The 22,750-nt window shown below is 39.9% G+C and overlaps 2 protein-coding genes across 6 annotated transcripts in view; one reads left to right on the top strand and one right to left on the bottom strand.

Moving 5' to 3' along the window:
• The window catches only part of NALCN (sodium leak channel, non-selective), a 225,406-nt gene extending 214,510 nt beyond the window's left edge, over positions 1–10,896 (bottom strand). For 3 of the 5 annotated variants that reach the window (XM_039389441.1, XM_027730766.2, XM_027730763.2), the window contains exons 1-2: positions 10,774–10,873; positions 2,007–2,153 (exon numbers count right to left, since the gene is read on the bottom strand). In XM_039389441.1, coding sequence (XP_039245375.1) covers positions 2,007–2,114 — 108 coding nt within the window. In that variant the 5' untranslated portion in view covers positions 2,115–2,153; positions 10,774–10,873. Of the gene's footprint in view, positions 1–2,006; positions 2,154–10,098; positions 10,194–10,773 lie in introns of all 5 variants that reach the window. The other 2 variants (XM_027730765.2, XM_039389448.1) reach the window with 2 other exon arrangements.
• Positions 10,897–20,358: 9,462 nt separating this feature from the next.
• The window catches only part of ITGBL1 (integrin subunit beta like 1), a 148,672-nt gene continuing 146,280 nt past the window's right edge, over positions 20,359–22,750 (top strand). The window contains exons 1-2 of the mRNA XM_027730753.2: positions 20,359–20,440; positions 21,714–21,925. The gene's annotated coding sequence lies outside the window, so the exon portion shown is untranslated. The remainder of the gene's footprint in view (positions 20,441–21,713; positions 21,926–22,750) is intronic.

Genomic DNA, 22,750 nt, shown 5'->3' on the forward strand with positions numbered 1-22,750 from the left:
AACTGAGAATTAGGATTCCATCATTTCTACTTTGCAGCATTTGTAATTCAATTTCTTTTCAAATGACAGCTTGCCACATTTATGGGCAGACAATAAGTAGAACTAGTTGAAGTTATAAATTGGGTAAATATCTGTCAACAATTTTAGTTCAACACTGAGAAGAAATTATTTTTAAATCAATTTACAACTCCAAAAATTAAGTGAGAGGCACAGGATTAAAAGCATCCTTCCATTTATGAAAAGAATAAATATAAAAAAGGCTATGTCACAGAAAGCTACTTCTTAAGAACAGGATTCACTTTTGTTCCAATCAAGTTTTGTTGCTATAAGAGAACAGTTAATTTCTATTACTACTTAGGTCTCAGACACACTCCTTATTAATAAGGTTGATATTCAGTGCCAATTAGAGAGGGAAGTGTAACAAAAAAAGTAGAATATATTAATACAAGGGTTTAAGGTTAGATTTTTTTCTTTTAAATCAAAGCAGCTTGAAGCCACACAAGTGTAATGAATCAGAGTTGGTAAGGTCATACCTATCAAAACAAGTTCTTTTCAGCAAGAAAAAACTCCAAACAAAAAACATTGAAAGGTATTTTTAAAATTTTTCCATCTGGGGAAAAATCTGACACTCATTTACAGCACTTCAGACATTTTGATATACAGAAGACTTAACAGGCACCTAATTTAATACTCACTGTTTGCTCACCTAAGTGTAATGATATTTGACCTGAATTGAATAGCTCTATCATTTGCATACTCAGCCCAGATTAATAATCTGGAAGTGGAAGGCACCCAACGAAGATCTCTAATGTCCCTTTAACATCTACTTTGCTTTGAACCTTGTTTCAACTGAGAAAATTAACATAAATATTAAAGTGTGGCTGATATCAAACTCATTCTCTGCTGCAGTAAAAGGTCAGTATTACAAGCCCTAAGTACTATACAACTAGTTTATCAGCATGACGATAAAAAAATTATTCCATAAAAACCTCATGTATTGTGTGATGAGAAACATGTGTAAATAACCCAGCATATATTTCTGCAATGACATTTTGAGCTTCTTACAGCAGTCAATACAAACATTCTACTTAAAACTATTTAGCATTAATAAATACATGGGTGTTGTCTTGTAGATGATTTAGGTGTCAAAACTCAGCAGCAAAGCTGAAAGGATCTAGCATTCATACTGCAAATGAGATGACAGTTCCATAAAATGCATGCAATGACAACAACAGGTATTATTTCAGAATATTTTACTTTCTGCTTTTAAAAAGTAAAAATTTATACACTACTTTAAGAGAAATGTGAAAATTCCTTCTCTACAAAAACACAAATCATTCACCATATAGGAATCCCAGATGCATGCTGACTGCTGAATAATTTAATCATAAAAAACATATTTACACAGGAAAGACATTTTCTTAATACTACATCATCCATTATTAACTCCACTCCTAATGAAACTTACCCCAGTTTCAAGCTGTCAGACACTTTTCCACCTATCTATTTCTTATGGCAGATTATAAGGAAATGATACCATAAAAATGAGAGTTGTACTTCAAAATAAACAGTCAAAATACACTTCTATTATGATATATATGAAGTAAAAGGAGAGATTTGAAAGTCAAAAGTGTTGACTGCTGGCTACCACTTGAGCAATGAAATGCTCCTTTTAACATCCTTTTCAAAAGCCCAATTTATGAACTTCTAATTTCAACAACCATGTTAGGAACCAGAGACATTGAAAGGATGGCTGTTTTAAAAGAATCAATCAGTAGATGAACTGGTTGAAAACACTGCTTGATCATCCCATCATTTTGCAACAGCCAAAAGAAACTTGTTTTTTAGTTTTGGACTTTCTTCAAAAAATAACTGGTAGATTAGCAACTATAGCTCAATACTTGTTTCTGACAAATATTTAATTCAGAATCTTTTGTGGAAGTCATATTTCAACAATACAAGATACATTTAACTTAAAATCAGTAACTACAGAAAGAGATACCCACTGGTTTGTTAATCCATAGAATATCTGCGTTGTCTGACAAAGATTCATCAGGACCAAAATCTGTAACTGGCTGGGCTTCCACCCTTGAACTTTGTTTCCTTTTTAGCATCCTGAAGTTAACTTTTGTTATCTACAATCATGAAACCTCCTTCGGGAGAAAAAGACAGCAAACATTAATTCACTAAAACCATTTTATAATGCATTTTGAACAGTTTTATAAATAACCTAAAGCATTTTATTTTCATGCAAACTGCTTTTGTATTTACTGATTAACAGGATAGTCAGTTGATTAAATATAAATCACTCTCATTATGTTACAAAAAATTTACACAAAGGTATGTAACACAAACAATTACCAGAAACTTAGCAAAGCTGACAGAAAATTTGTACCAACATGCAAAGAATGCTATTGCTGTGAACTTCAACACAGAGTAATCACTGGATGGATTTGACCTGAAGCCATTTAATTAAATGGTGACATTTCCATTTATTACACTAGGCTAAGATAAATCCCAACATGCCAAAGGCAAACAGGCAATGTTAAGCTGCCAACACATATTAATGTTCTTTACTGAAATCGGAAGAGCCTTTTTGCTATATACTACTATTAACATGTATTTTTCTAATACTTTTTTTAATGTTAGCAATTATCTATCCAACACTTAGACAGATGGCTGTCTCTGGGGCTTGTGTTGGCATGCAGAAGCACTGAGGAAAATGTGTTGTTCGCACGGAGTCACGCCAAATCTGGACATTCCTGCATGGGTGGCACTGACTGAGACTTCTACATGCTCAGTGATGTGAGCCACAACTAGGAGACACAACTAGGAGACACAACAAGAGAGCAGAAAGGTGAGTTAGATCTTATTAGTCCTCGATTAGTTGGAGGCAATAGTTGACTTAGGACTGCAGAAGTCCCGTGTGCTTGGTCTCAGCTGGCCTTTTCAATGACATGGGCTCCTGCTTCATGTCCAAACACTATGCATGCATCCTTGGCTGTCTTGTCTTTTAGCTGTAATGGCAAATGTAAACTATTACACTTATTCCAAGTCCCTCAGAGTCTACCCCTACTCTGTTTTCTCTCTTTCAGATTGAAGAGGACAGCTCCTGTGTCTGTAAAACCAAGTCTGAACCACTGGTCTCTCTTTGCACAAACCACACAGCAACAGGGCTGAGGTCTTGTACTAACATACCCAGGTAGAGGAGCTGACATTATGCGATGATTGATTTTTTTAAAATAAACAGAAATAACACAAAAGCACAAAATAAGGGACAACTTCTGACTCCTATATTCATCTGGTCATTCACAGCAACCTTAGTACAAGTGAAGCTGGTAAGCTGTCACTAAAACCATGCAAATGTTGTAAAATGAACATTACAAATAAATAATCTTTCTCTAACAAATGAAGACTGAAATAATATTCACAGAGGTTGTAGGTTCTCTTAGTCTTCATGCTCAAACTTTGTGCTCCCACCTCTATCATAACTGAATTCACTACTTCCTCCTCTTTAGCAATTTTTTTCCACTTTCTCTTATTTCTTTCTAAGCCTGATATATTGACCTTTTTTCTCTACTTGGACCAAAGCATAACTAGAAATGCTTGAAGCCTCAATGATGCTGGTGTGCTTTTTGAAATCATGAAACTTTAAAATGGCTACATTTAACACAGCGATAAGAAGTCATTGCAATGCCTTGGGAGATGCATTTCCCAAAACCTTAGGGAAAAAAAAGACACTGTCTAAAATGTTTCTTGCAAATATGTTTTTTGGAAATTGTTACTCGAAAGCTAATCAGTGAATTAACAAAATAATAATTTTATGTTTACTATTTCTGGTAATGGCTATGACTGTGCTCCTAAGCTTTTAAGAAAATATGCAGCAATAAATAGAGAATTAATAAAATAAGCTCAATCAGTAATTATGAGAAAAGGCTCAGGATATGAAACACTGATTTTTGTTTAGCCACTACTGATTTTTTTTTTAAATAAATGACACTCTAAAGAACAAGCTATGTCCATTTAGGGAAAAAAGTAGATAATTATCAACTGTCTTTCAGCAAGGCTCTGTTGTTTTTATGCTTTTCTCAATACCGCTTATTCATACATCTCATGTGTAGGAAGATTAGCCATGTCCTTCTAATGAAATTCCCATTTTTCCTTTTATCTCGTGCCTCTTTGTTCAAGGTTTTTTTTTTAATTGGTCCAGGCACAGAAAATAATGTGAACTTTAGATGCTCATAATGGATGTCCATAATGGATTAGGTTCACATACTTAAATGTTGTGACTAAAGAGATTAGAATTCTTACTTTTAAGAGGCAGCCTTGAATAAACAACTCTTCATGTATCTAAACCTAATGGACGGAAGGGAAGGCGACGTTTATGGAATATAAGAATCAGCTTGTCTACTTCTCTACTTGAAATGACCAGAAATGCACACCAAAAAATGCAGAATAAAGGTGACAAGCCAAGAATATCATGGAAATGGTCTTCAGCAAGATTATTCAAAGTATAGCAAGGTTGCTTTCAAGCTTTTATGCATTTTTATTGTTCTCACTACTATTATTTTACCAGGGAATGCACAGGCTTTCCATGTGTCTGTTGCTGTACAGCAACATAAAGCCTAGTACAGCTTCAGGACTCTGCCATGTATGTAAAGAATTTTAACCCTTGGACTAAAATCCCTTTTGCACTTGTTACTGCAAGGAGGAACCTGCTGAAAGATGAAGAGAAGGGCAGCTGTGCACAAACTCCTTCCAGCATGTGACACGCAGTGAGCACCACACCAAGCTGTGCTAATGGGGAGGCTGTAGTACTCCCTAACCCTGACTACAAATCCACCCCTGCAGTTCCCGCATTGATTTTGGCACACATCATTAGGTCTTTCTTTGATCACAACCTGTTATTAATGTGAAAGGCTTAATACATTCCCTAGCATGTACTTCTCGCTCCAGTGTTTTTTAAGACATACTGGGTGCAGGGAAAACACAGGCTTGAGACAGGAAAATATCACGAAGTTTTGGGGCTACAATCACTTCACATTTCTTTGGAGTACTGATAAACCTGAGTCTCATTTATAAAGCAAGCTCACTGTATACAGCATAATCTGCTCAAAAGATCTCCATCACAAAGTCAAGAGAACGTGCTTATAAATGCTCTGGCTGACAAAGGCGGCAGTTGAAAAATGACTTCCCAGAAACATAAACAGGAAAATAAAGCAGATATTCCTACCTACAATTTTTGGAGTTTGAAAATCAGATAAATCCTTGAAATCAGCAATGTCTGGCTTCCAACATAACTTCTTTCTCATTGCTGATTGAGTTTGTCACGTGAGATCACGTGAGCACTATGTGAAGGTCCTCCTAAGGCAGGCCACATACAAGCACTCTCTTCAACACCAGTTCTCTCTCTGAAAATGTCAACTCCCCTTCCAACTTCACCCAGAGCAGGGACAGAGAAAGTGGCACATAACATTTCAAGACAATAACTACAAATGTGAAAGCTAAAAGGGGTGGCAGAAGAGGATGTGAACACCCATAGACATAGCATGGCGACAAAACCCCATTTCCATACTATACGCTAAAAAAGCCTCAAACTACAGGCCACCTTAAGGAAATTGATTGCTCTTAACTGTAGTATGCATTATATGGTTATAGGAAAAATATAAGTTCTCATTCTTTCATCTCAATAGCCGTCACCTTTCCCTCTTTACCAATTGTCCCTGTTTCTCTATTGCCTGCTCCCTCTATCCCTACGTTCTTCCATCCCTGATTTTGGGTGCAGGTACAGGTAAACGGCATTTCAGTATTTGTTTTCATGTTGAAAAAAATTTGAAGTGAGCAAGTTACGTACGTGACAGTATATTTATTTTAGAAGGGTAAACACAAAATTCCAGTGGATACAATCACATAGCACATGCCACCACGGATGCCATTAACTCATACCTAATTTTAAGGAAGAACTTATTTCAGTATTTTTCCTCTCTGTGGGGTATTGTTATTGCATCTGATGAATGATCTCTTCATTATTTTGTACACGATATACTGCTAACCAAACTTTAGTGTTTATTAAAAACAAACCTAGTTCTTCACAAAGACGGTATACTGAAGAAATATCCTAAAAATCAGTTACATTCACATTTTCAAATCATTTGGATACAGGTAGGAAAGAACAACTGGTGATATCTTGTACTTAGTAACAGGATCCCAGACTAAAAATACGAGAACTGGGGTTCACAACTGAGGAAGGTTTAACAATTGCTTACGGCTGCCAATGTAATAACATCTAGTCTGAAAATACACAGATGTTCAGACTTCAGCTCTTTGCTCCCAACACATCTCCTGTGTCTTGCCTTATTATCAACTAAGGACAATGCTCTCAAAGTATTTATTTCTTACATATAAGTTCTTCCACTCAGACACAGCCAAAATAATTCAGAACTATTGAGCAGACAGAAGCAAATTATCACATTGTATACAGAGGCAGATCTCTTGTGAGTCAGATATAAAGTCTACCTCTATTGTCACATGATGTATCACAAGTCCTTTTCACTACAGGCCTTCTAACATCCAGAATATACAATACCAAAGACACTACACATGCATATACATGGTGCCATGATGCAGCCAGAAAATGAACTTCTTAATTTTAAATAGAATTGCTTAGTTTTTTTATATTTTTCTATTAAAAAATTTGGTTGTGTCAAAAAAAAAGGCAGAACAACTCTAGACGATTTTTCAGTTGGTGCTGGTAGATCACACCACGGCACATTCCACCACACTTCTTTCATATACAATGGCCTGAAGTTGTGTCAGGGGAGGTTCAGGTTGGATATTAGAAAAAGGTTTTTCACCCAAAGGGTGGTTGGGTGCTGAAAGAGGCTCCCCAGGGAAGTGGTTACAGCACCAATTCCAACAGAGTTCAATAAAGCATTTGGACAATACTCTCCCGCACATGGTGTGACTCTTGGGGTTGAACCTGTGCGGGCCAGGAGTTGCACTTGATGATCCTTGTGGGTCCCTTCCTACTCAGCATATGCTGTGATTCTGTGAATGCACAGTAATTATATGTAGAGAATATACTGATGGTAATTTATTTCCTTTATGGATATATAGCAGTTTAACAGCTATCTTACTGCAAAAGTTCACTTCAACTGTGGGCCACCTACCCACCACTTGCTGCCCTAGGATTGGTCTACTGCAATATAGCCTATATAAATATCCTTAAGAGCCCAAAGCTGACAAAGACACACAGCAATGTCCTTAGCAAGAATCATGCTGGAAAAAATGGAGAGTGGTGTTCTGTAATTTGCTTTTGCGGTCTACCCATCTCCTAGTAGAAATTGTGTCTAGCCCTTTGCAAAAGTAATGGGACAGGCAGTACCAGGTCTTTCTTTGAGAGGATTCAGGAAGCAACCCATCCTCTCTCTAAAATACCCCACATTCAGTAACATGCTATGAATACCGCAGATCTATTTTTCAGACTTTTAAAGAAAAGAGTGAGGGTATCCTTCCCAGAATGACACAGGGGTGGAAAGGAGCCTCTCTGTAGGCAGATGGCTGATGACATGCCTGCTTAAGTGATTATTTTAAGGTTGCAGGGATTTTTTTGTGTATCAATAATTACATGTTAGTGTGCCTAGAGCCTTGTATACACATCCTTTCATAATTTAAATTGAAATACATTAAAAATTAAAATAAGCAGTGGTTATATTATTTTGAATTTGTTACAGTTTTTGCTAAAATAATTATTAAAGCAACTGAAATATTCTAGATCATCTTCCCTTCCCAAATTCTCCCCTTTCTATCCTCTAAGGAATTGCCAGTGAAACAGTTAACACGTATATATTTTAAAACTGAAGTCCTGAAAACAGAATTAGGACTTTTTTATCCTCTTATCTTTCCTTTAAAACAAAGTAATTGACATATGATACACATCCTCCTTGCTGCAGGCAGTTCCTAGAAGTCACAGTTATAATCTCTGATACTGTAGGTACTGTACCTGAAGGCTTTATTTTGGAGGGGAAAAAAAACCAAACAAACAAAGGAAAACTGAGTTCATAGAATCATAAGACAGATCAGGTTGGAGAGACTTCAGCTCTGCTCTTGTGAGACTCCACCTGGAGTACTGCATCCAGTTCCAGGGCCATCAACACAAGAAAGACATTGACCTGTTGGAATGAGTCCAGAGGAGGGCCATGAAGATGATCAGAAAGCTGGAGCTCCTCTCCTATGAAGACAGGCTGAGAGTTGGGGTTGTTCAGCCTGGAAAAGGGAAGGCTCCATGGAAACCTTCAAGCAACCTTCCAGTACCTAAGGGGGGGGCCTACAAGAGAGCTGGAGAGGGACTTTTCACAAGGACATAGGACACTTAAGGCGAATGACCTTAAGATGAAGGAGGGTAGGTATAGATTAGAAATTAGGAAGAAATTCTATATCGTGAGGATAGTGAGGCATTGGAACAGGTTGCCCACAGAAGTTGTGGATGCCCTATCCCTGACAATGCTTAAGGCCTGGCTGCCTGGGGCTCTGAGTAACTTGGTCTAGTGAATGGTTTCCTGCCCATGGCAGGGGGTGATGCAGCTAGATGATCTTTAAGGTCCCTTCCAACCCAAACCATACTATGATTCTATGACTTCAGGAGGTCTCCAGTCCCATTTTCTGCTCAAGCAGTATCAACTGTGATAAAGACCAGGCTATTGCAGTTTACTCAGGTTATTCCAGTCCAGTCATGGAAACCTGCAGCAAAGGAGACCATACAATTTCTTTGAGCAACTTGTTCCACTGCTTGATTTTCCTCACCAGGGGAAGGGGGGAGGAGGGAGGTTAAGAGAGAGAGATGGAAGATGAAAGCATCACAAAAAATAAAGAAAGGAAAAAAAAAGATTACCTAGTAGAGCCAAGGCAATTTGCAACCATAGTCTAGTAGTGGTATCGCTCAAAGCAAGGCATTTACCAGTACTCAGCCAATACAGGAAACTTCAAACGAAATAAAAGATGCGATGAAGGTAATGAAAGGGAGAACAGAGAAAGACTAAAAGGGAAAGAAAACATGATTCAATCCGTAATGCTCATATTAGGCTGACTTTGCTCTATCTCCAAAAGATTGCATGCTCAAAATCTACAGGAAATCTAAGTAATAGGAAAATATCCTATTAGTAACACAGTAAAAATAATTTGTGAATGCAACACCCGTGTTTTATTCATAAGCACATCAAAAATCTTGTTTGCAACTGACCAGATTCCTAAATACCTAGGGAGGATGGGAGGAAGCCCAAATCCCCAGAAGCCAGTACCAGTTCTATCTCATCATGAGATACTCATGCCTTAAGAAGACATCCTTATCCATGAAAGTCTAAGACTCGCCACCTCTTCTAGAGCTTGGTCCAGTAGCCCGTTACTCCTAGTAGTGCAGCACGATAGTATTGATCTCCTATCGTGAAGGTTTAAGAGCCAAAACCCCTTTGACTCAATAAACAGGTTTGGATGAATGCCATACAGATTTACGTAAGTGTTCATGGTACCGGCAATGACCAGGAGCTGGAAGGAAGTCAAATCAGAGCGAGTTATATTTCCAGGTGGTATAGCTTAAATGGGAATGAACTGTGATGGACCACATTTCAGATTAAAATAAAGCAAATGCACCAAACAAGAAGATCATGGGTCCACATAAAGCACAAATGACATGCTGATTGGTACAGTTTTAAAATTTCATTTTAAAACACAGTACCAAGCTCAAATGGTAAAACAAAAAATTCCCCAACTGTTCCTAAAAGTCTCAAAAGTATATGCATAAACTTGAAGAGAGCTGGAGTCTTCTAGCAACCAGGGAGTTTAAGTCAAAGAAATGTGATTTCCCGCCCCTCATTGAAGTTTAACTTCCTGATTCAACATAGTTCATTGTTAATATGTATCATTTCTCTGTTGGTCACTTAGAGGGCAGGTGGGATGGGACTGTTTTGGAAGGAAGTGAATAAAAACATCGATATTTAACAGGAAATTGACGATGCTTAAGAAAAAGACAAAAGACTCAAATAGCATTTAGTTATTTTTTTCTCACTGTAAATATTTGCCTTAATGCAACAATGGTTAACCTACCAAATCATAGCTGACTTAAAAGGTACGTTTGCAAGTAAAGGCCATCAAAAACCTTCATCCTTCCTAGAAATATGTCTCTGATGTTACCGGGAGTACTAAAATAAACAAGATGCCAACAACAAAAAAATATTAAGCACCTCTCTCTCTATTTGATGAACAAACCCCTGAAACTGCAAACTAAAGATTTACTCCAGGCCTGCGTAGGTCGCTCTCTCCAACCACCCCAACCCCGCAGGGAGAGAGCTCCCCACAGCCATCCCCGTCCTCATCCACAGCCACCCCATCAGTCAGTGCACTCCGAAGAGGCCTGTTCGCCCCTCGGCCCTGCCCTGCCTCAGTGGCGAGTGCGGCACTCCTGCACCCCACCGAGGGATGCCGAGGGGTCCGGAGCAGTCCCGGCGGGGAAGGCCGACGGCGGCCGGGCCGGAGCGCCCCCTCCCACCGCGGGGGAAGGACAGCTGGGGCGGGCGATGCAGAGGACGCCACCGCCCCTTCCCCCCTCGCCGCGGAGCCGGCCGGGCCTCTCGCCGCGCCCGTCCCCGCCTCGGGAACCGCCAGCGCTGCCGGCGGAGCCGCGGCGGCCGCGGGCCGCGGAAGGGCCGGGGAAGGGGGCGGGAAGGCGCAGGGATCCCACCGCGCACCGAGAGCGAGCCGCGCCCGCCGCCTCCGACCTACCGCCAGCATCTCCTTTCATGGCGCGGTCGGGAGGGGCCCCCGCGGGTGTGCGGGGTGTTACGGTGCTGTGCCAGCCCCGCACGCCGCCCTCCCGCGCTGGATCGCGGCGGCGGGGCCCGCCCGGCGGCGGCCGCGCTCAGTCTCTCGGCAACGACGGCGGGGGCGGGCGGGGACGGAGCAGGTGCGGGGGAGACGGTGCCGACCGCGCACGGCCGCGTTGGGACAAGCAGACCCCCGCCGTGCTAAAGCCTCCTGCTGGGAAGAGATGGGGGCTGAGCGGCTCCGGAGCAGCGGGGGGACCCCACGGCGGTCCCGTCACGCAAAACACCCCCAGAGCTGCTTGGAACTGTGGTCGCTGCGCCCCGAAACACGCAAGGGGCGACCTGCATGGGACGGAGCTCGCCGGGTGGTGCCCCGTGCTGAGCCCGCACAGCCCCCCTCCGAACAGCAACGGTGTAGGGCTTTGGTTTGGGGTGTAGCTTTTTTGTTTGTTGGTGGGTTTGGGTTTTTTGCTTGGTTTTGGTTTGGTGGGGGTTTTTTTGTCTTTTTGTTTGTTTGTTTGTTTGTTTGTTTTTGGTTTTTGTTTAATGATGATGCTCAAGTGCTAGGATAGTTTATTTATTTTGGCAAGAAACCCTATTTGTGCATCTTAAAGCTTTTTTAGTACTCATGACCTTCTTTGCCCGTTCTTCACTGGTAGCATCATCTGGGTGGTCTGGTTACTAATGAAGAGCCAAGTAAAGGCTCAGTCTTGACATGGTGAATTAAATTCATGAAATAGCATCACTTGTTGGACTAGATGATCTTAGAGGTCTTTTCTAGCCTGAATGAATCTAGGAAAGAGATACTAAAAATAAATAAATAAATAGATAAATACTAAATTGTTTCTGCTTGTGAATTTGACATGCTCCAATTTGTATTTTTGTTTTCTTGGGAAAAAAAAAAGGTACGTTTCTGAAAATTATAATTTGTGTTTAAATGAAACCTGATGATAGTGAATAATGTAAGCTCATAAACTTATGGAGTTTGTAAAGACATGGAATAGGATTTGAAAATAACCCAGAAAGGTGAAGGAAGGTATATGGCACAAATTGTACTACATTTCTTTAGATTACATCTATTTGTCTATTTGACGCTTGCAACAAAAACTAATAAGCCAGTTAGGGAGCTGGCCTCAGGATTACAGATGCAGTCCTGCCAGCACTACTTATGTGTATTACCAGCATTAGCAATTCCAGTAAATTTAAGCACCTAATTGTAGTGTGTGCAGGGCTAGTGTATTTGATAGCTGCTAAAAAAACCCAAACAAACCAATTTAAATGTGCTTACAAATAATACTTTTCACATTTTGTCTTTTTCCTCCCCAGTTACGTTTTATTGCTTGGGATAAGTTGCTAGGCAGTATTATGCTGTTGGTGATAGCATCTCAAAAATGAAAACTGACAGTTGCAAACAATGAAATGTTGCACCTATATCTAAGCAAAAGAAATCAGCGTATGCCAGCAGATGTGACTTTGTGTAACAGTTTTTCTATGGATATACTGGCTTCTGAAAAATAATTCTTGACAGAACAGTTTTCCAGTTGGAAGGGACCTTGCGAGACCATCTGGTCTGACCAATCTGCTGAAACCAGGCTCAGCGGTGAGATCACACCAGCTTGCTTAGGCTTTATCTGTTTGGGTCTTGAAAACCTCCCAAGACAGAGACTGCACAGTCTCCCTAGGAAGCCTGTTCCAGTACTGGACTGTCCTCATGGTGAAGGATTTTTTCGTGACACGCTGTTGGACCCTCTCTTGTCTGCTGTCTCTCCTCCTCCTGCAATGCACCCTGGAGAATAGCCCAGCTTCATCCTCTTGACAGCTTCTTCATAAACCCTGGCAGACTAATCTTAGATACCCCCTAAAGCCATCCCTTCTCCAGGCTGAAAAAGATCACCTCTTTCAGCCTCTCCTCATGGAGCAAGTGCTCCAGCCCCAACCACCTAGGTGGCCTGCCACTGAATTCACATATTACCATCTTTCAGGTGTTGGAGGGGAGCTCAGAATTTGATGCAGTATTATAGGTAGTTTAATGAGTGCCAAAAAACAGGTATTAATTTCCTTACATGTGGTTTGTATTATAGGATGCATATTTCCTTATATATTTCAAACTTTTACCTGGTGTCGTATTTGGTATTATATTGTTACTACCTGCATATACTGAGCCTCTATGAACTACAAGTGCTAATGGGGACCCACATTTCAGCAGAAGACTGGATTCTCTCATACAGCCTGTCTGTGAGCACCACTTGCATCAGATGATGCTAGTGCTGAAAAAAGGGTTTAGCCCCTGAAGCCTTGAGGTACCTGCCTATGCGCAAGGGCAAAATAGCAGTCTTCCATTTATAGAATTGTGCAGACAGAGAAAGTCTGCTGTTTTCAAGAAAAAGCGCTGTCTTGCTTTGCTATTTCACCACAAATTTACTTTCAGATCTGTCACGTGAAAAGCAATGATGAACACTTTAGAACTTGAGTGGCATATAATGTATATGAGGATAAAGTGGAAAACTTAGATATCTATAACATTTCTGATATAATTTTGCAAAGACCCTATCAGTCTTTTGAAGTCTGTAACAATGCTTAGTATTTAAGGCTGAAGTCTGTTTTTATTCTGATTTAGAAAGTTCACATCAACCTAAAATTCAAACCATAAACATATAGATAAGGACTGAATCTGGGAGTTAATCTTATGATGTTACTTTATGGTAACTTGAAATAGGTTAAAAGGAAAAATGTGTCTTAGTAAAGATTTGCCTCTCAGCTCTATAAATGAGGAACAGATAAAGGAACTTCCTTATTCAATCATCAAACTTTGAAACTGGTCATAGGAAAATGTCCATTTAAAAGGAAAACTTTGGACAATTGCAGAAGATGTCATACTGAGATTTCAAGGGGAGAATTCTCAGCCTTACCTATCACTTTAATTCCTGTAACATGATCTGCAAACACAGTAAGATCTTCCTAGATAAAAGATAATTAACAAACCAAAGTTTCGTGGACCTGCTAACTCAACAAGTCCTGAAGAAAAATGCGGAATGTAAAGCATCTACTTATTTTGCATGTTTCCTTGCAGAATCTGGAGAGCCCTCAAGCCCTGTTTTATTTTTCTGGGACGCAGTTAACTCAAGCAATTAAAAGGATGAAAATTAGAGTGAAGAATTGCTAGAGTGCACCAAAGAAGGAGAGTAATGGACATCCTCATCTTCCCCATTGTCAGTGAGGAAGAGCAAGGGTTAAGAAAGGAAAGCACTAGCAGGTCCTCAACACAAGTTGGGGGCCAACTATTTGTTCTTACAAAATCCAGTTGCTACTCTCCCATTTGCTGACGGCTGTATAAATACGCATGTTTCCTCAGACAGACACATAGTTTAACTATCCCACTGTTATTGGAAGGAAGTAAAGCCACATTAGAAGTAGTGGAATTGTGGGGGGTTATTTCTGAATTTATTTGAGCTTTATTTGGTCTCTTGTCCTTACTTTTCATAAGTATGTGTTAAGGAGTTAAAGAGCAATATAAACAAATTTTAAGAACATCCCAAGGAGTTGAGTTTATTGGAATTGCCATTGTTGAAATTCGATTTACCATTTAGGAAAGAATGAAGTGCTTGATCAGATTTCAGATAGTCTATAATGAGTAAAAGAATTCATGAAATATTCATTTTGAAATTATGCTTGAGCTTTTAAAAAAGGTCACAAAATATCATTTAGCAATTCAGAATTAAACTTCAGACCAAAGGAAGTTTTAATCATTTAGGTATAAGATACAAGTCAAAAGCTGCTCAATTCCTGTCTCTCTAGCCCCAGGTCATGCAAAGTCCTTAGTCCTCTTAATGGTGGTTACCACAAAGTTGTCCCATAGTCAGAAGTCCTGCTCTGTGCATGCTGAGCAGCCCCTGGTATTGCTAGAGCTCCACATGATTCAAATTATCTGAGCAGCCTGACTTGTTTCCACCTGTCTGGTCCTTATGGCTCAGGCTAGAGGTGGTCTTGCTCAGAATCATGTAACCATAACAGAAATGGCCACAGAACAACTTGAGACTAATGATGGTGAGAGAAGATCAGTTACTGTTCCTGAGTAATTTTGATTGGGATGGGTTAGAAAACTGTCATTCTTGAGTGTCCGTGATCTGTGTCAACATTGATGATCCAGAATATAAGACATGGATTATGGTTTTTAAAATTTCAAACCTTAAAAAGAATCCTAAATCTGCAACTAACTATGTATATGCTTAGTTTGCTTTCAAAAAGTACCAAGTATTTAGAAGAGGAGCAATAATGGTGTTCTTCCACACTTCCTTTTTCTTAATTTCTGTCTCTCCTTCATTTTTGGTTTGATAGCAAGCACTGCAAGACAGAGCGTTGAAACCGTACGAGGTGGTTGCAGTTGCCTGGATAATCTGGTGTGCATATGTTCAACTCAGGCACTCAACTTGAGTTACTGCAGTTTTGGCCTTAGGAAGTCAACAGTACCTGTTTTTTAAATTTGCTAACCTTAAAAACAACTCTTTAGCCAAAACAATGAGAATAATCCTTCATTGTAACTCATTCAGGTTAAAGGTTGTTAAAAAGATCATAAGTCAAAAAGCACAAGCAATAGTCATTCTTATATTTTCCACTATTTTTTATTCTTTAAGATTCCCAGCATCAAGAAACGTTATCCCTTTGAGAAATAAGGCACAACTTGACCACAGAGTAACAATTTATGTTGGGAAATGACATGCCTTTTTTCTACTTTCTTGGGCTCTTCAAGGATACTGTTAACTCAGCTTACCACAGACCTTGACTGACTTTCAGGAATAAGTGCTAAACAGTTAAGAACACAGTAGGATGCTCTTTAAAATACAGTTATTGCTGGCATTCTGAGCTTTCTTGCAAGGTCATGTTTAAAAACCTTCTGCTTCCTTTAAGACCTCTGTAAAAGCAGGGTGTTATTGCTGTTTAGGGGAGTTCTCTAGCAAACACTGAACAAACAAGAAACTTACCAACTATTTAAAGTTTCAACTGAGACATTAAAGAGTAAGCTAAGGTTTTACACTAGAGTATAACACAATAACATCTTGATTAACATTGGCCTATGAACTGTTTGGGTAGCTTATATATGAACTGTTTAGGCAGCTTATATTCTCTACTATTCAGGCCTGCTACCTTCGGATGAGCTCAGCTTTAATCTTGTTCTAACCTTGATCCTATAACTCCAAAAGCTATTTGTATTCCCTATGTGATACCATCAGCTGTCCCAGATTCCATGCCATGTCAGCAAAATTAACACGAAGTTTTCAGTTCTGTACAGCTCTGGCATACTCTGTCTCCTGCCACCTTCCAGATATGCCATTGGCTATCACAGTGATGACTCTCAACAGTTGCATGCATTTCTGAACTGTTTAATTTAGACAGATTTTAGTTAACTCCATCAAGTACTTTGCTCCATGGGTGTTAAAGTTTCTTGTCATAAATCTTTTCAACCATCTCATTTAGTGATTGTATACCCTTGGCAGAAGAATCACTGGGTCCTTCTAACTCTCCTCGTTCCACATTTTATGGAGAAACAATAACTTGTTTGATATGTGAGATTTTCAACTTCTGGTTAAGTTTAGAAAATTGTGATGTAACCGAATGCCTCTGCATTCTAATGCCTCAGTCTTCACTGATACTAACCAATGCTGCTACTAAAATGGAAATGCTGCTACTTCAGTGGAAACCCAGGAAGAATACTTGACAGACTTTGATGATCTCTAGAGGTTTTTTTTTAACTTTAGACTGTTCACTGGATGTGCATTTTGCTTTGTTTTATTAAAAAAAAAACCAAAAAAGCCTCCTTAAGAATTGCATGGAATGTGGTTTGCAAACCTAATGGTATTATTAAAGTGACAGCAAAATTAAACTGTTCACTAAGAGGCTGTAATTAAGGAGTAGGCAGAGTCCATCTGCCTCCCCACACCAAATCAAATCTTGTTCAGTAGCACAGTATGCCATCAGAGCCATAGAATTATGGAATGTTTGAGGTTGGAAAGGATCTCTGAAGATGGTCTAGTCCACCCTGCCTACTAAGAGTAGGATTGCCTAGAGCATGTTGCCCAGAACCCTGTCCAGATGGCTTTTGAATATCTTCAAGGGTGAAGATTACACAACATTGCTAGGGATACTGTTCCAGTTTTAGACCTCTCTTACAGTAAAAAAGCTTTTTCTTAGGTTTATTTTCCTTATGTTTTAATATTATTCTTATTTGCTTTACTAAAAAAAAACAATTATGGCAAAGTTAAAGTTAAGATATTGTTTGCCTTTAAAAAAATATCACTGCCTATGAATTACCTAATCTACCCCTGGGCTTGGTTTTTGCACAATTCAGAAGACTATGAAATCACAAAAATAACCTTCACCAATTTGGATAGGAAATTATACTACTTTTTCCTCTGCTGGTAAATAAAATTGCAGGGAGAGGCTTATCCCAATCGCTGGCCATACCAAATCCTGCAAACTTGTAAAAAGAGCACTAATAGGGATACACTTAAACTGAAGTTCAAGTGTAGGCATGTTTAACAGCACTTATTTTCTTGATTCCAATCTTTATTTGAATACATTTGCATCTGACAAGTATTATTTAAACCTATTGACTACTTTTCAAAAGGTTGTTTAGTATTAGCAGTACGTTCCAGCTCCTCCTCCTCCTCAGCAATGTGTTCCCTATGTGACTTTCTCTTTTCTGCCTTTACTCTGCAGGTAGCAATATTCCCACTCATAAAGTGTACGTCTACCAAGCACCTACAGGTCTGGACCCTTAGTCTGAAATTCCAGTACACAGGAAAAGTTGCATTTTAAGCATGCTCTGCTTCATGTGTGTATATGTTATCCAGTAGAGAACAAAGTTCCTTAAGATTATGTACAGGAGTGGCTGAAAGGAAGTGAGAAGTCCTCAAGACAGCATATCAGGTTCTCATCTAGAAAGACTGAGTCCTTTTAAATGGAATTTACAGTCTGTTTGCAAGCCTCTTAGCTCCTGAATATCCTGAATACATATACATCATATATATAATTATAAATACACATATATATGCATGCGTGCCTACAAACATTCTAGGCTTAAATGATTAAATAATAAATCTGAACAAAGGTTAAAATCCATTAAGAGAGCACTGAGATATTGTATTAGAGACACATACACATGAAAGCAATTATTAAATTTAAACTCTGGGTACACATTTCAAATACTGTACCCTTGGACTGGTGTAAGTACACCTTCTCCAAATTCAAAAGGTCCACAGCCAAAAGGTGTATATTGTTTCAAATTCTGACAGATGTAAATAAATAAAAAATAAGCTGCGATTAGGTCAACATATCATGATGAATGTCTTCTCCTCATAGATTTGAAGGCATAGTTTGCAGGCTGCCTGAAGGTCTTGTGAATACCTCTCAGCACAGTCTGCTCAGGGAAAAAGGAGGAAGATGAACAGATGGCAACATTTAAGTTTGTGGATTAAAGATAAATTTAGTGCCAAAAGAGAATTGCTATTGTTTAAAATGCAAACCTTTCTATTTATTCTTCTTTAACTTGAGACTTCAGGCAATACAATTTCTGACAATCACATTGTTCTTAAAAGTGCTCCCTTTGTAATGTCTCTTTTTATATATATTTACTGTAGCATTATAAATAAGTTCAAAAAACTATCACACAGACAGAACACGTAGTGCTGCATTAAGCATGGACTTCAAAGACTGTCAAAAATAAAGGCTTGCTAATATTATTTACCTTTTCACTAGATCCATCAAAGTAAGTCAAATGCATGGGGTTAGCACAACTGTAAACATTTACAAGACTGAAGCCAACAAATTACTCGTAACACAGGATTTTTACCATCTGCATTGCTTGAGAAAATTCTGTAACATGTTTGTGATATGAAATATACTATAAAGGGCATCAAAACTGGTAAAAACTTATATATAGTACGCAGCTGCTGTATATGGGACTTTCAAATATTTTTGACATCCTAATTCTACTTGCTCATATTTTAGGGCAAAATTATATGTCATATAGAGGGTTGTACACTAGACAGCGAAGTTTTGCACTTCAGAACTTCGAGATAACCTAATAAAATACAAGAGCCTTGTGTCCACTGGAATAATGTTTGAGTTTAACCTGAATATATTCAGGAAATAAGAATGTATATTTACAAATATGCTAGAACAGATTTTGTTGAGTCTCTTTTGAGTTTTGATGAAAGTTTTTATTTCAACAGAATGGGTACTTTACTGAAAACTGGATTTTACAGGCCCCAAACTGGACTTTAAGGATTCTTTCAGCATCTATAAGACCAACAGAGCAAAGCCAAATGCTTGATGCAATTTTTTTGCAGGACACCATTAGCAGAACTAGTTATGTGAGCAGAAATGCTGAGAATTGTACCCTTGATTTCACTATGTAAACTGTAAGACACGTACTTACACTTTTAGGAAAGACAGCCTATAAGTCAAAGAATTTTAACAAAATATTAATTTTTTTTAAAAAAACATTATAATCTGTGTTATACCAGATATTTAATATGAAACTAAACCAAGAGTTGTCCATTTTGAGAAAGCTACTGAGAGCTTTTATGTCCAATATAGGCTTCAGAACCAGTGAAAGTTTCTTCTGCCAGCTGCCTGCTTTAAAAATCTGTATGTGTATTGGTAGAGTAGGAAACCCCTAACATACTATCTTTTGTGGTCAAAGTGTGTTTCTTTAAGAGCTTTCCATCTCAGGGAGGTATATGGCAATCAGCAATTTCTCAGGACAACCAGAGGGATCAAGAAGTGTTGGATAAAGAAATGAACATGGCGAAATTTGATTCATTTAGAGAGACTATCCCTCAGCTTAGTTTTAAAGCACTTCCGAAATCTCCCACTGCTGTGATGAAGTATTGGACTGTGTGTTTTAACAAGGCATTAGGAAATGGCTAGCTAATAGTATTTTTAATGTGCAGTCACTCAGGCTGGTGTAGGTTGGCAACCTGCAGTGTCGTACAGTGCAATGACGTGAGCAGGTGACCTCAGGGGAACGAGAGAAGGGAGGGACCTGGGGAGGCAGGCGGCAGGGACGTGCTCCAGCGGCCAGCTGGGGAGTGCTGATCCTGTCTCTTCGGCGGTGCAAGTTTCACCCACCACGTTACACAGATTATCCCAAGCAGCCAGGCATCAAAGGACAGGGGAATACACATACCTCAAATATTTACGGTGCCTGCACTTTCAGAATGAGACAGTTCGTTCACATCTGTGAACGGGCCATTTTTAAAACATCAAAATAAACCATCTGGCTGCGCAACTGTTTCTAATTACTTCCCTGCCTAGACTGTAAACTTCGGGGTTTGGCACCGGCCTCCTTCCCAGAGTGCTGCCCAAATCCCACTCCCAGGCAGCTAATCAGAGCTACTGCAGCACGGGGGGAGCAGCGCTGGAGCCGGCCTTGTCCAGCTCGCAGCTCTCCGCATGCCTGGCGGGTCTGTCCGGCTGTCTGTCGGCCCGTCTGCAGGAGTACTCCAGGTGCGGCATAGCACAGCCTGCACCATGTACGCACAGGGGCTGCTGGGGCTGGCGCTGCTGCTGGTCACCTCGGTGCCGGCCGGTCACCTCTCGCCGCCGGCTGGCCCCCTGGCCCTGCGGTAAGTGTGGCTTTGAAGCCTCACGGGGGGTTGCGACCGATTTTGAGATGTCAGGAGCGTGGAAGCTGGGGTTGCAGAGGGAACAGTGGAGAAGTTTGTTAGCTCTTCCTCTGCCTGCTTAAAAGTAACACTGAGGGAAGCACTCTGGGTCCCTGGGAATCTCAACAGGTAGGTGCCTGTGAAAACTGCGGGAGTTATTTGCAATGATGTATTTGATGCCGAAGATGCAGGCTTTGAAAGCAGCAAAGGGGGAAGAGCTGGATAGTGATGACTTTACGCCCAACCTCTAAATTCTGCTGCCTGAGTGGAGCAGGCATCTAACCATAGAACCCTGCTTGTTCCTGCACTTTGGTGCAGTAGCACAGTGAGGCACACTGCCCTTCACTCTTCCCCTCCACCACAACCAGCACACCCTGACTCCTAGAGCCAGCAGTTCCTTTGCTCTAGAGCCTTGCAAAATCTACTATCTGAGAAGGGCAGGTACTACTCACTTTAATCCCCAGTATTCCCTAGCACTGTAAAGATCTATTTGTCTTGCGCAGTCCTTTGTTCTGTTTTCTTACAATGCAGCTCCCGATAAGGCAAAGTGTGATTTTCCCTGTGTATGTTCTGAAAGTCCTGATGTCTCTGTGCTCCAGTGCATGGTACAATTGCATGGCAGAACTGTAAATCTACTGATCTGGCGTCTGGATTCTGCTGGATTTACTAAAACCACAGCCACAAACTACACTATTGCATGGGAAGTGGTGATTAATTCGGTTTCCTTTTCCTTTGAAAGCATGGATCGTATATGTCTGACAACCAAAAGGATTACTTTGTGAAACATATTTTATTGGAATCAACCATAGGTTTACTTTTTGATATCATATATTCCTGTTATGCTACCTAGATGTTTGCATGTATATGTCATCTCTAAACTTTTTGGAATAAAAGATCAAAATGTTTCACGATAGATAGTCAAACTACACATGCCTATGCATATATACCAGATATGCATGATGAGGAAGTAGATGAGCCTAACACAGTTAATAAGGTAAGTAAAATCAAATAGAAACATTCCTGCAGGTATCAGTGAGATTGCTGATGAAGAAAATTGGGGGTATATGAGGCAAATAATATTTTGCAACCATAACTAAATGGTGGCATTAAGAACAGTGTTCTGGATATGGGCTGAAACCAAGGAGGGTGGTTTCCTATGAGCCAAGCTCTCATCATCTCTGAACTGCAGCCCCTGTCTTTGACTCCAACTTATTCTGTTTGCTGTTCCCCACAGGAGCAGTTTGGGTGGTCCTACTTTGTGCCAGCTGTCCCGGACTGAGTCGGAGCTCAGGTGCCGTGTCCCAGGAGGGAAGTTGTGCAATGACAGAGGCACATGTGAGTGTGGAGTCTGCATCTGCCAAGTGACTGAGTCTGGCAAATACTACGGTCCACTCTGTGAGTGCCATGACTGGGTGTGCGAGACCTATGATGGGAAGATCTGTGCTGGTAAGGAAGCCACTATGATGACAGAAGCTTAGAAAATTAGGAATATATATTAAAACTAGAAATATGTTAGGAACACAACACACTGATAGAGACATGGTTATGTATGGGTCCCTGACCCGTGTTTCTAAATGTAATTGTGGGCACATCCAAGGATTTTGCCAGATTAAAGGATACAAGTCAAAGGCACTGTCTCTGCCATAAAATGGGACTTTGCCCAGGGCAAGTTTCATCTGCAGCAGGGGTAAAAGCAGGAGCTGCTTTGGATTGGAGGCTCTGCAAGCTGTGTTTTAAGTCTAATATAGGAAGCAATATTGCTCATATGATATTACTTCATTTGAACCGCTTGCCTAATGGTGGCATATAGTATCTATCCAGGCTTTAAACTATCTCCAAATAATCAATTTTATCCTGTGATTATTGTTTTTTATTTCTTTGCTGAAAGAGGTACCACACTGAAGGCATATAAATATGAAAATTCTGTTTTTCTCTAAGTAATGATAAAGCTTTCCAAATAGAGACTTAAAACAACGTAATTGTATTGTGATTTCAGAGATTTCCCCACTGACACTGTATTCCTTGATAACATACATTTCTGGGACAGAATTTAGACCCTGCCAGTTGTTGGAACATGTCGCTTGGTTTGCGTCTAAACATTATCACTCTTTCATCTTTCCAGCTGTCTTTACTTTAGTTTCTGGGTTATTCCAGTCAGATTTTTTTTTTTTTAAGCAGCTTAGAACAGATTTTAGAAAAAAACAAGGAGAAGAGATGCCATCACATTCCTAAGGGGATTCAGCCTAGAGCTTGATGAAAGGGGCCAGAAGG

The sequence above is a fragment of the Pipra filicauda genome, unplaced genomic scaffold, assembly GCF_003945595.2.
Source record: "Pipra filicauda isolate LSUMZ 115617 unplaced genomic scaffold, ASM394559v2 scaffold125_size2111803_pilon, whole genome shotgun sequence".
In the NCBI taxonomy this organism is placed as follows: domain Eukaryota; kingdom Metazoa; phylum Chordata; class Aves; order Passeriformes; family Pipridae; genus Pipra; species Pipra filicauda.